The sequence below is a fragment of the Tachypleus tridentatus genome, chromosome 4, assembly GCF_004210375.1.
Source record: "Tachypleus tridentatus isolate NWPU-2018 chromosome 4, ASM421037v1, whole genome shotgun sequence".
NCBI lineage: Eukaryota > Metazoa > Arthropoda > Merostomata > Xiphosura > Limulidae > Tachypleus > Tachypleus tridentatus.
Window position 1 is genome coordinate 11,777,237 of NC_134828.1, and position 14,461 is coordinate 11,791,697.

Consider the following 14,461-nt stretch of genomic DNA (forward strand, 5'->3'; position numbering starts at 1 on the left):
CACAAACAAAATAACAAAAATCAAACAACCTGATACACACTACAGGTTAAACATGTAAAATATACACACCACAGGTTAAACATGTAAACTATACTAAAATATACTAATGTAGTAGATACATAAAAACATTAGAAATTGTAGGCGTAAATATGATTTAGAAAATTCGTGAATGTGACTTTCATAACAGCAAAGAAAACTGTGATAGAAACTATAAAAAGTCACTGTGTTTACAGGTGACAAGGGTAGCTATCACGAAATTTACAAGTGACAAGGGTAGCTATCACGAAATTTACAAGTGACAAGGGTAGCTATCACGAAATTTACAGGTGACAAGGTAGCTATCACGAAATTTACAAGTGACAAGGGTAGCTATCACGAAATTTACAAGTGACAAGGGTGGTTGTTATGAAGGTTATAAGTGGGAAGGGTAGCTATGACAAAGTTTACAAGTTATAAGTGTAACCATCACAAAATGTACAAGTTACAAGAGTAACTATCAAAGCTTACAAGAGACAAGGGTAACTATCAAAGTCAGAAGAATAGCTGTCACCAAATTTACAAGTGACAAGAGTAACTTGTCACAGAAGGGCATCACTGACACCGTTTACAAGTTATGTAGGTAGCTGCCACATGTAACAAGGATAACTGTTACAAAGTTTACAAGTTAAAAGAGTAGCTCTCATAAAAATGACAAATTAAAGGTGTATATATTACAAACCTTTCAAATTACAATGATGTTTCCAAGGGATACAAATTACGAGGATAATTAATTAATACTAATAAATTTACGAATGACTACACTAAATAATTTAAAAAAATTACTGATAATTATATGGTGATACGTTTCTAAATTATTATAATAATATCGTATCAACATTAATCTGTTGTTATGTAAAAGATCGTACGGTTTACAAACACAAACTGAAAGTAAAAGATAAGTACCAGTGATGTAAAACGTGGTTCTGTTTTAGTGTTTGTAGAGAAGGAAGTTTAACAATAAAGTAAAATAATCGATTCCACAAAGTTGTGAACAGAAGCAACTTTCTCAGATTCCATAATCTGTGTTCCTTTTGTACAGACAATGCTCCAGGTTTGTGGACGGTGGAATATAAATTATGTAAGTGGGTAATTTAAATCGCTATATATTTACCAATTTTTTTAACTTATTTGATGACACGTTTAAATCCAGTCAAGTTTGGCCTGAATAATGTGGGCCAGTTTAAAATATTGTAACTTTGATGCTTGGAAGAAGTGGATATTCTGCGCCATTGTCAACAAGCTCGTCCGAATCGTGGAAATCACTAAAATGGTCTCTTTCCAAGCCACTGTTATTGGTCACTACCCGGCTGTTCTCAGCCACTATGCTAAGCCTTGCCCTTCGACAACTGGAACTGGGGCTGGTCTCTCGAGACGTACCTGCAGAAGTTGACACAAAGTTGGGGAAGCCCAATGTGGACGTTTGGTGACTCACGGGAAGGCTGAAACAAAGAAATATACAATTATTTTTAAAATGTCTTTTCAGTAGTTCATTTCAAGGTATGGTCCGACAGTGATTGTTTTCTGTGATATACATGAATGATTATTCACGCTGGTCCGATTGTGCTACGGGTAAGCAGTGCAACCTGACGTTAGCTTTTCAACCCCCATTTTGGTAGCAAAGGCCGAAGTTAATAAGTTAACTAGTAAAACAATAAACAAATTATATTATTAAAACAGCATAAAACCCAACCAAGTTATAAAAATAGGTGTAACTCCACACATTAAAATTACCCGTAGAGCTTACTGTAATTACCAGTCCCCCGCTAATACAGTGGTAAGTGTACGGATTTACAAGACTAAAATTAGAGGTTCGATTTCCCCTCCGTCGACTCATAAGATATTCCGACATGGCTTTGCTATAAGAAAACTAAAAATATTCATCAGAAATAACAAACAAAACATTTTCGATTCTTATTTCTTTATATTTACGTGATAAATGTTTATATTTACCCAAAAACATTTTAATAATTCCATTGATTTTTCATTAAAACCGTTAAATATTAATTTTTACATCAGTATTTCAACATTAATTATGAAATACTGTAATTTTATCACACATTTTACAGAACTTGAGATCATATGTGAAGTTATAATATTCGTAATAGAACAATATGCCATATTAGTATAGGGTAGCCTACTAAAAAGGCCCGGCATGGCTAGATGGGTTAAGGCGTGTGACTCGTACTCTTAGGGGCCCGCGTTCAAATCCCCGTAACCCCAAACATACTCACCCTTTCAGCCGTGGGGGAGTTATAATGTGACGGTCAATCCCACTATTCAATGGTAAAAGAGTAGCCCAAGAATTGACGGCAGGTGATGTTGACTAGCTGCCTGCCCTCTTGTTTTACACTGCTAAATTAGGGACGACTAGCACAGATAGCCCTCCTGTGGCTTTGCGCGAAATTCAAAAGAAAAAAACAAACAATACAGACAGAAAAACATGCTAATACTGTAATCATTACTCAGATTTAAAAATAATAGTTTTATTTAAATCTGGGTTTAATCTATAAGGATTTAATTTTATAACTTCAAAATAAAGAAGCTCTCTTGTCGAAGTCTATTGATTTGTATGTATTGTTTTATGGAAAGTCTAAGTTCTCGGTGTAAAGATGCCATATTTTAATATCGTTAACGTTAACTTACATTAAAGACAACAAATACTCAATAATAGGAATAACTGGGGATTGGAGTGGTTAAAAACCTTCCATTAACACCCCCCCTGTTAAAAACTATCATCCACAAAGTTTTGTTAATACTGATACAGTGACGTAGGAATAGTTAGATGACAGACAAACAGACAGACACATAAATTTGTGTGCTTTGTGTGTACGTGCTGAGCTACCAGTGCTTTGTTCGGGTTATAAATTTGAAGAAGGTGTGTGATTAGATGATATGATAAATAAAACAAAAACTGTTACAGAATTAATTTATAACATATTATTACAGTAATCATTTTTACACACAAGTCTTAATGCCCTGCCACAGTGTTTCACGTGAGTAATTACAAGATAATCATTGGTTGCAGAAGTATCTTATGAGTTGAAGCTCAAAGGTTAAGATTAAAATAGCAAGATGGCATAACTCAAAAACTGCTCTTAATATCAGCCTTTGGTTGCTGTTGGAGAAGAAACTTCAACTAACTTTATGTAGCTCTGCAATAGTGGTGGTCATTTCTTCATTGCATTCCTTCAAAGAGATATACAAGAGGTTTCCGTGTTCTTCCCCACACTGTTTGTATGTTGTGTCATAGAAAAAATAAAGTTAGAAAATTGATGTAAGGACATGGCGCTATCTATGCATGAGTTAACGTTAACTTACGTTAGAGATAATAAACACTCAATAACAACAGTAACGGAGGGTGAAGAGGTTTCGAACTCCCCCATTACATGCTCTTGATACAGATTATGATTCCACAAAGTTTGGCTGAGACTGGCTCAGCGACGTCGGGGTAGTTAGGTAACGGATAAACAGACAGACATAGATTTCTGTGATAGATATATATGAAGTTCTTCTACTGGACTGACTATGGCTGTGTTTTGTAATATAAATACACTGCTGGCCAAAATCTTAAGGGCAATGATCATAAAGAAAAAAATATGCATTTTGCTTTGTTAGACTCAACCACTTATTTGAGTAGAGCTTCGAAAGATGAAAATAAGAAAAGGGAAAATAAAAATAAAAAACTTTTTAGCATTTAATAGGGAAAATGTGAACACTATGAAATTAGTCTAAATACTAGCTGGTCAAAAGTTTAAGCCCATACTGAAACGAAGCGTTAATCGGTAAACACGTAACGAAATTTAGTCATTTGTGTTCAAGCATTAGCGTTGTCAACATCTCCCACTGACATCTCCTGTATTACATTGAGTAAAAACATGGCAAAGGCTAAAACGTTGACAGAGATTGAACGTGGCAGAATTGTCGAGCTGCAAAAGCAAAGTCTCTCTCAACGTGCCATCGCTGGTGAGATTGGGTGTAGTAAAACCGCTGTTGCAAATTTCTTAAAAAGAACCTGAGGGATACGGGTCGAGAATTTCAAGTGGTCGGTCCAAGAAAATTTCGCCGGCGTTGAACAAGAGAATTCGACGGGTTGTCCGGCAAGACACCAGCCGATCGTGGAACCAGATTAAGGCCCTTACAAACACAGAATGCAGCTCAAGAACAATAAGACGGCATGTACGAGAGAAAAGCTTTAAAAACCGTAAATGTCTTCAAAGGCTACGCCTTCTTCCACACCACGAAACGGCTCGGTTAGACTTTGCTGAAAAGCACCAAACATGAGACGTAGAAAAGTGGAAGAAGGTTTTGTTCTCTTTCAACGTTACTAGTACGATAAAGATATCCCACCAGAGACATTTTCTACACGACACAGTGGAGGAGGATTCATCATGATCTGGCGTGGCTTTTCCTTTCATGGAACAATGGAGCTTCATGTTATACAGGGGCGTGAAACAGCAGCTGGCTACATTGGCATGTTGGAGAGAGCATCCTTATTGACTGAAGGCCCTTGCTTGTGTGGAAATGACTGGATCCTTCAGCAGAACAACGCTGCAATCCACAATGTCCGCAGGACAAAGGACTTTTTCATGGCGGATAACGTGATTCTCTTGGACCACCCAGCATGTTCGCCCGAACTGAACCCCATTGAAAATGTTTGGGGGTGGATGGCAAGGGAAGTCTATAGAAATGGACGTCAATTACAAACAGTGCATGATCTTCGTGAAGCCATCTTCACCACTTGGAATAACATTCCAGCCAGCCTTCTGCAAACACATATATCGACCATGCCAAAGCGAATCGAATATTTGAAGTTATTCGCAATGACGGCCGTGCAACTCGCTACTGAGACCTCTTGTTGGGCATTTCCTACCCTGTTTAGGACTTCTTTTGGGTATGGTCTAAACTTTTGACCAGCTAGTATTTAGGCTAATTTCATAGTGTTCACATTTTCCCTATTATATGCTTTTTATTTTTATTTTCCCTTTTCTTATTTTCATCTTTCGAAGCTCTACTCAAATAAGTGGTTGAGTCTAACAAAGCAAAATGCATATTTTTTCTTTATGTTCATTGGCCTTAAGATTTTGGCCAGCAGTGTATATGGGGTTTTTGACACTGAACTTACTGTTGTTGTGAAATATTACGAAACTATGCTTGAATAGTAGATCAGAAACGAGTGTTTCGACAGTTACTCTAAACATTATTCAACATAAGTTATCTTACTGTATCAGTTTATTTGCCCTACTTTCCTTAATATGTATAACTTCTGGATGCTCCATATTTTCCACAGTCTCAAAATCGTAATATTTTCAAAACACGTGAGACAGCTGAGCCACTTAAACAATAAATTCCAAATACGTATGTGTTTTATTGGAAGCAACTTTATTGACATTAGATCTCACAGATGAAAACAAAATTTTTAGAATTATTACTGAGAGTTTTCGCAACCATAAAGAAATTCTTTGTTTCATCGATCGAACTTTCACTCGGTCTCTAATACTTGTCTACAGTTTTACTGCTGAAATAACAATGGGATTGAGACAACTAGGCCTAAGGAAATAAAAAATCTAAGATCTCGTAATTGCTGGTCACCTGACAACCACCGATACTTCTGAATATATATGTAAAAAAAAAAAAAGATAAAATAGCTTCAAAAACAAGGAAATGAGTTGAATGAACCATTAGGCTTAGTGCTTAAGCTACTATAAGAACCAGATTATATGAAATGATTGTGCACGCAATGTGTGTCACTACTCTCCAACTGAAGTGTATACAAACAAATATGTCACTACCTGCGTATTTTAAAACCTCATGTTTATCCTAAATGACTCGCGATAGACCTACAGTTTCTGTTCTTATGACCATGATCAAATAACGAGTTTCTACACTGAACTTAATATGTGTATACGGTTTGGAGGGACTTTATTCAACACAATGTATAATATTCAATGAAAATATTAAGTTTTCGCTACTTCTGTTCTTCAGTTCACCCAGGTTCTTACAAATAAAGAGTACTTATTCGGGAAGAGCATGCCATATTTTATATTATTTATAAAGTAGTTGCAATACTAGCTGGTAACTCAGATGCCAACTGGGAATAACAACACTAATACCAAATGCCTTTCACTTTGTTGATAGCATAATTAGTAGTTAGGGGGAATGTTTGACACTACATGATGATTGGCTGCAAGGGTTGTGACGATGATGTCATATTGTCAAGCATAGGGTGCGTTGCTACGGAAATGGTTTCAGGCCGCTACGCCACTGGACAGTGGAAGTTGTCTGCTGTCAGAGAGCACTATGTTAGGCGTGGCATTATAGTTCCAGAGATACCAAACAAAAAGTGTTTTGTTATGGACACAAAGTAGCACCAGATGGCGTAATGGTATGATTAGCGTGCAGATAGTTCGCCAGCAAAAGGTGGTGTATGTCATTGGGTCATTAATTCTATAGTAACAATCAGTTTTAAAACTAACAGTTTAATCTAATTTGCATAACACTGTGTTTATAGTTCTGCTTTATAAGTGCCATCGTAGGATGACAACATATACCTACTAACAACGTGTCCTCTGGTTCCACTCTGTGAAACTATGACGTTATCGACGCTGGCGTGCCACACACTATGACATCATTAATTTTATCTCCTCCCACTAAAGCAGCCAATCAGTGCATATTCACATTTAGTTATTCTGCACACTCTTGATGACGAGAAACCCATTTGACATAAAAATGTATCTCAGAACGGCTGGTATGAGTATTAATACTTTTATTGATAAGCAGAGAACAACGTTTAGACCTTCCTAGGTCATCTTCAGGTTAAGAAAGAGAGAATGTTTGAATGTGACCGTTGACGGACACGTGTGTTAGGGACGAGAGTATAAACGGATACCGGATTATAGGGGGCGTTGCAGTTGGATGTTAGATTATTAATTAGTATAGGTATAAAGGTGTTTGTTCCTTTAATTTTGGTTTCAGTTGTTATATAAGTAGGGCTTCTTTGATTTTGCGTTTGTTTATATTTGTTTCCTTACTTAATATCTGGATGTTTTCTATGGTTATGTTGTGTTTATTTGATTTGCAGTGTTCAAAAACGCGTGAAGGTTTTATTGTGTTATTTGAATCTAGTTTTCATTTTTCTGCTTGTTTCTCAAATATAAAATTCATGGCAGTTGTTGCATTGTATTTTATAAATAATGTTGGTGTTGTGTTTGTCAGTGCAATTTTTACATAGTATGGACTTCAATTTCCTGATGTTGGTTATTTTTTTTCGCTGATGTCTGGAACATATGGTAAACAGCAGTATAAGGTTTGGCAGTTTGTTGTATCTTGTGATTTATTATTGTTTGTTTGTTGTTTGTCAAGGTGTGTGTGTATAATTTTTTCCACGTTTTTTTAATGAAATTTGTTGATGTTGATAAAGTGTTGTTTTATTTTGTTAATTTCATCATTAATTTTATCTGATGAACATAGTTTTGTGTTTGTGTTTATTTGGTTTCTTAATATGTTGAGTTTTTGTTTTGTTTCATGTGCTGAGTCCCAGTATAATCCAGTGTGGGTAATTTTTCTGTGTATTTCTGTTTTGAACTGTGTATCAGTTCTTGTGATCTTGAGGTTAAGAAATGTTATTTGGTTAGTTTTTTTCTGTTCACAGGTGAACTTAATGTTGGGATGTATCGAGTTAACGTGGTTGAAAAAACTAAGTATGTGTACTGTAGATGTGAATCCAACAATTATATCATCAACATACCTGTACCAGTATAGTGGTGGGTGTAAGGCTGAACTGGTCGCTTGAGATTCAATCTGTATCATAAAAATGTTGGCTAGAACTGGTGACACGGGATTCCCCAGAATTAGGCTATTTATTTGTAGGTAGTTTTGGTTATTGAAAATAGAGCTAGTTTTGGTGGTAGTGAATTCTATAAAGGTTGCTAATTGGTTGCTGGGGATGTGTATCCATGAGTTGGGGTCTTGGATATAAAGTTCTAAAGCTATCTTGCAGGCATCAGTTGTGAGGACTTCTGTGAAAAACTGACCATTAAGGCTTTATGATTTAGTTGATTAAGAATATATTTAAAGTTAAAAGAGTCTTTTAAAAGGGAGCTGGCTGATTTTACAGATTTTGAAAATGCCCATGTTCTATATTTACCGAGGTTCAGTTAAATGATTCGTAGGTCGACATAATAGGTCGTAGTGGACAATCAGGTTTGTGAGGTTTGAGGGTGCTGTATAGTTATGGTGTGTGTGAGTCGGTATTTCGTTAGTAAGAATAAATGTTTTCTGAGATTGTGTTGTTGTTTTTCCATTTGTAGTAGTATTTTGTTTAATTGGTTTCATCTGTTTTTTTGTGTTTATTAGTTTAAATTTGTTTGTATCTTACAAGATGTTCATTTTTTGAATGTATTCATTTGTGTTCATTATAACTATAGCTTTGCCTTTATCTGATTTTAGAATTTTGACGTTGTTGTCTTGTTTTAAGTTGTTTATAGAATTAATATCTTTTTGTGTGAGGTTGTTTTTTAGACTTCTTTTCTGTGAAATTATGTTGACAGTTTTGTGTGAAAATTCTTTAAAAAGTTGTTTAAGATACAGTTTTGATGTGTTTCAGAGAAATAGATGTTTTCAGTTCCACGTGGAAAGTTAGGTTGTTAGTTGCCGGTGGAATTCTTGTCGAAGTTGTCTTCTTCATGTTTTTCGTTGTTTTGTTGGTGTTTTCATTTTGTGTAGAGTGGATCACCAGCCTTCTAGCTAGGTCTTCCAGACAGGCTTTCATTTCGATGGATGGAATATTTCTAGGTGTTACTGCGAAGTTGGGTCCTTTGTTGAGTAGATGTATTTCTTTATTGCTTAATTTTCGGTCGGATCTGTTGTCGCCTCAGTTTATCTAGTTTCTTGTTGTTGGTACCTTAGTTTATCTAGTTTCTTGTTGTTGTCACCTTAGTTTATCTAGTTTCTTGTTGTTGTCACCTTAGTTTATCTAGTTTCTTGTTGTTGTCACCTCAGTTTATCTAGTTTCTTGTTGTTGTCACCTCAGTTTATCTAGTTTCTTGTTGTGAAGGGCCTTCTCTTTCTTGTCGTTCTAACTATTAAGTTGATTGATGTTACGTTGTACGAGTCCATAAAGGTCTGGTTGAATGCAGCAGGACAGTTGATAGTCTAGATTAATTTTTTGTTTCTGTAGGTCATTTAGTTCTTTATATTTCGAGCTTAACATGACTTTTAGTAGTTTGTTCTGTAAATTATGGATAATGTTTGTACACTGATTAAAATTCTTAAATAGTTTTATCTTCACAAAATTAGGGATTAGTTTTACCTTTCATCATTGATTGACGAAAGAAATGTAATTTCTTCTACTGAGAATTTTTTGGTTTAAGTTTCTTAGTTTCATTAGGATCGCACGAGCGTGCACAGTTAATAAGAGAGACTGCAAACACACATGAAGTCTTACTGTCCATCACTACCACAGGAGTAAAATTTGTTGATGCCCTCACTAAGGTATGAAATCTTAAACACAGTTTCTAAACATCAGCAGCTTATAATATGATTAAAATTCTTAAATAGTTTTATCTTCACAAAATTAGGGATTAGTTTTACCTTTCATCATTGATTGACGAAAGAAATGTAATTTCTTCTACTGAGAATTTTTTGGTTTAAGTTTCTTAGTTTCATTAGGATCGCACGAGCGTACACAGTTAACAACAGCATATTGTAGGTAAGTTGAAACATAACGGAGAATAACTGCATATTGTATCCACTAAAGTTGGCTGACACTGTTCATATTCGATCTTCAGCTAGGTTTCATACAGAAATATCTTACGCAGACTTCAAGAGAGTTTCTTACATTAGCCTTGATATCATCAGTTGGGATGGTGGTAATTATTATGTTACTTTTTTATACGTGGCCTGACAGATACGTTTCTCGAGTCGGAATCTGCAAGTCGCGGGTTTGAATCCCGTCACCGAACACAACGTAAGAGCATATTAATATGATGGTCAATCACAATTTTCATTGGTAAAGTTAGCCAAAGAGTTGGGAATGGGTGATGTTGAATATCTGTTTTCCCTCTATTCTACCAATTCTAGATTAGGGACTTCTAAGGTAGATACATCTTTGATTAATTTTACGCAAAACGCAACAAACAATCTTTCCTACGAAGTAATTTTCTAACCTCAAAAGGATATATAAAATACCACTTAAGATTATACTAATATGGCTAATCCTTTCCCTAAGTGTTTTTTATTTCAAATGTGGCTAACAGAGTACCAGTACTTATATCATTTTTTCAAACTTTAAAACTCACGAGTTAGTTTTGAAGCAGAATAAACCTACAGAAACTACTACTTACCTGGGGCGCTGGGCCTGAACTTTTTCTTTTGTATCATCTGAATAGGCTGACCAGGTTGATGTCCGATTGCGAAGTTTCGCCCTGGTCCACTCTTGGATGGCCAAAGTCAGGGCATACACACGACCTAGCAGTAGAACAATTGCGCCATCTGTGTTCTATGAAAACAATGATCAAATAGGGTTAAAGAAGAAAGAAACAAAGGATATAAGTATAACTCAAGAAGGAAGTAGATGATATAAATATTGATAATAAATGGAACAAAGAAACACTTCATAAAAAAATCAAGTATAGAAGTCGACTTTGTTATAATAAGACGATTTTGAAGCCTCCTTGTGTCTTTACAATCCATGTCTCATTCAAGTAAATGATAGTCCTTGTTTGTAGGGCTATCATATACAAAGCACAACATTCCCCCTGATTACATTTCATAATCCATTTAGTGCACAAGTACGACAATTTCTTAGGGCTTGTTTTAACAGTGATCACTTAGGAATTCATAAATGCTGCATTAAGTAATTTGACCAGTATACCAGTGATGTTGAGAAAACCCACTTGTAGAGAAATATATATGTAAAAACGGCTCGTTTGGGCTGAGAAAATATTTTACATAGAAGAGCGAACAACGTTTTGACCTTCTTCGGTCGAACCTGACGATGACAGAAGAAGGTCGAAACGTTGTTCCCCTCTACGTAAAAAAAATCTTCTCAACCCAAACGAGCCGTTTTTACACATATATGACCAGTATACCTTTGTATGGAATAATATGAATAACATATTCTCCAACTGCTTGTCGGTTCACAGATATGTTGCAGCAACAATTTGTGTTCAACTGCTTGTTGGTTCACAGAAGTGTTGCAGAAACAACTTGTATTGTTTTTACAGACTGAGATCCTACTTAATTATGTTGCGTGCTGTTGTATGTGGCATGTAAATGGCCTATGTCACTGACCTTTGTCTTTGTGGGTTCTCACCTGTTACTAGAGACGGTACTTTGTTTATCCGACTTGAGTGAGACTTGTTGCATGTCTTTTTCTAGATGGTCCTAGTAACCCAAACTGATCCATCTTCTTTCGTTTTCCATTGTCATTAAGTACAGTAAATATCCCAATCTTAAAAATTCTAAATATCTTGTACTCGTATCTTTCAAGTCTAATTATTATTTTCAAATACCTTGTAACTACATAAAAACAGTCCATTTAGAGCTAGTTACATTTTAGGTGTTTTATCCTTAAGAGCATAGATGCATTACAAATTCTCCGTGAGAAAGCACGTGAGACAAGAACTGGTATTTGTAAACTAAACTCTGAAAATCCCCAAAATCAGCAATTCAGTTTTGAAAAATTATTTCCACACTATCTGTGCTTGACATGTATGTTTTAATACCCCTCCCATTCTTACTCTGACATCTTACCTTTAACATCTCTGCCACATCTTTCTGATTGCTGTCCCTGAAGTTCAACCCATTGATTTCCAGTATTTGATCTCCCTGGAGAATTCGACGTCCGTGTTGGGCTGCGATACTTCCAGGCTGCTGTGGAAAGAGTTTTGTTATTGAGTCAGACAGCCTGGGTTCCTACAAACTAGAGATTAGAGTCAATATAAATTGACATCACAATTTATATCACAAGAAAGCTTACGATTACCTTACCAGGGTTGAATAAAGACAATAATTGTCAGATATCATTAAAAAAATGAAGTGCAGAAAAATCAAATATTAACAAAGTTGTTGTTTTAAAAAACTACACAGTGGGTTATCAGTGTTCTGTTTACCACGGAGAATCGAACTGTGGGTTTAGCCATTATGAGTCCGTAAACTTATTACTGAGCCACCGGGGAACATCACTAAAGTTTGAGATACCATGGAATTAACACTCAAGTTGTCATATAATTTATGTATAAGATTTATTGTACATAGAAAAGGAACGTCAATCAAAAAAACAAACAAAAACCTTTTATCTTGAACGTACATGGCACAAAACGTGTAGACTTTACTGATTAATAAAACACGAGTCTTTGCTTACCACATATGTGATAAAAACTCCTCTTCCATTCCTGCATAAGAACAAAAGAACAGTTGATGAACTCGTCCCTATATAACACGATACCAGCATTTCAAACATCAGAAAAACTCTTCACAGTTAAACAACATTGTCTTCATCATTACTTTAATGTCGATAAATGCTACATTTTTAATGACGTATCGGTGAAGTCAGCGTGATAAAAGGATGTACTCGAAGACTCTAATTAACGTTGAGATTTTCTCGTGTTATTTCCACTGATGGTGGTTTGTTTGATTTGAATTTCGCGCAAAGCTGCACAACAACAATCTACGCTAGTCGTCCATACTTTTGTAGTGTAAGACAAGAGGGAAGGCAGCTAGTCATCACCACGCACCGCCAACTCTTGGACTACTCTTTTACCAACGAATAGTGAGATTAATTGAAACACTATTACGCCCCCACGGCTGAAAGGACGAGCAACTTTGGTGCGATGGGGATTCAGGCTCGCAAACCTCGAATTACGAGTCGAGTGGACTAGCCATCTGGTCATTGGTCATTCTCATTCAACATGGGAGAGGCTATAATATATAGATATCATCTATTTTACCAGTGAAGGACACGGCTGATGTTGACCTTATTTTGCACAACGTGCAACATCACAGCAGAATCTGTACAGGAAAAGCAAGCATTATCTTTAGAAAGCAACAATAGAACTAACTCAGCTAAAACAAAAACATTTCTGTACGAAATGTGTATGTGAAAACACGATAGAAAACTAGACTCACACTACTCAGAAAGTTGTGAAGCATTCTACATTCAGATTAGAAAGTAGAAAATGACGTATTCCTGCATAACACAAAGTAATAAAAATATAATAGAGGTTTTAAAGTAAAATGCACCACGTATTCCTGCATACCACAAATAACAGAAATATAATAAAGGATTTAGAGTAAAATGCAAGTACCTCTGCATACCACAAAGTAATGCAAACTATAATAAAGGTTTTAGAGTAAAATCCACGTATCCCTGCACACCAAAGAGTAATAAAAATACAATAAATGTTTTAGAGTAAAATGCACGTACCCCAACATATCACAAAGTAATGAAAACTATAATAAAGGTTTTAAGGTAAAATGCACGTGTCCCTGCATACTACAAAGTAATAAAAATACAATAAATGTTTTAGAGTAAAATGCACTAAGTATACCTACATATCACAAAGTAATGAGAGCTATAATAAATGTTTTAGATAAAAGATGATGAAAACACCAATGAGGTTAAAGGACTAGTTATACATTTTAAACAAATGAATTATGTCGAACCTAGATTTCTGTTTGGAGATTGAGCTAGTTAAGCCTACCGAACTATACCGATCCTAAACAACCGTAGAATGACCAAAGTTAATATTCATCTAATCGATTGATGTCGAACCTAGGCTACTGTTTAAAGAATAACCCAACTTGTGCTGTGAATTATGCCAAACCTTTCCTAATTTAAAGAAAAAATGTAACTCGATATAGTGAAGTACACTATACCTTAGCTACTGTCAGAGAACGTGATAGCCAATTGCACTGAATTATAAAAACATAGACTGATGTTACGTAACAAACCAGTTTGTAATAAATTACACCAATTCCATGTTACTGTCTAACAAACGTGCTAACTTCTTCATGTATTGAATTATACCAAACCTAGTCTATAAAGAACAAGCTAATGTTTTAACGTTTTATATCATTTAGAGAGTTCTTTTGGATTATCTGGTAAAAGTAAGTTCAAGTGCAGCCCACATGATGACAAGAAAATAATTCATTATTTCAATAAATGTTTGCTCCAACTATGTTCAGTTGTAGACCTAAGATAGTGAATAAACTATTCATCATAAACTCTGACACTGATGTAAGCCTACCTTCAGGTATAACATTTCAACAGAAATTTCGAGACTAATGGTAAATAAACATAATTACTAGAAATACAAACACTCTAACTCAATAGTAACAGGATAGGTGTAATATCTCTCAGTGAATAATGTTTCTGACACTGAACTAACTCAGTGATCAGATACTTCACTATTATCCTATTGTA

General features: G+C 35.4%; 1 protein-coding gene across 1 annotated transcript; it reads right to left on the reverse strand.

Moving 5' to 3' along the window:
• Positions 1-426: 426 nt before the first annotated feature.
• LOC143250017 (uncharacterized) lies at positions 427-12,179 on the reverse strand. The gene is made up of 4 exons (XM_076500652.1): positions 12,150-12,179; positions 11,791-11,910; positions 10,380-10,534; positions 427-1,478 (listed from the first exon to the last, which is right to left on the reverse strand). Exons 1-4 carry the CDS (start codon positions 12,177-12,179, stop codon positions 1,220-1,222), a joined length of 564 nt encoding a protein of 187 aa, XP_076356767.1. The 3' UTR covers positions 427-1,219.
• Positions 12,180-14,461: the final 2,282 nt, after the last annotated feature.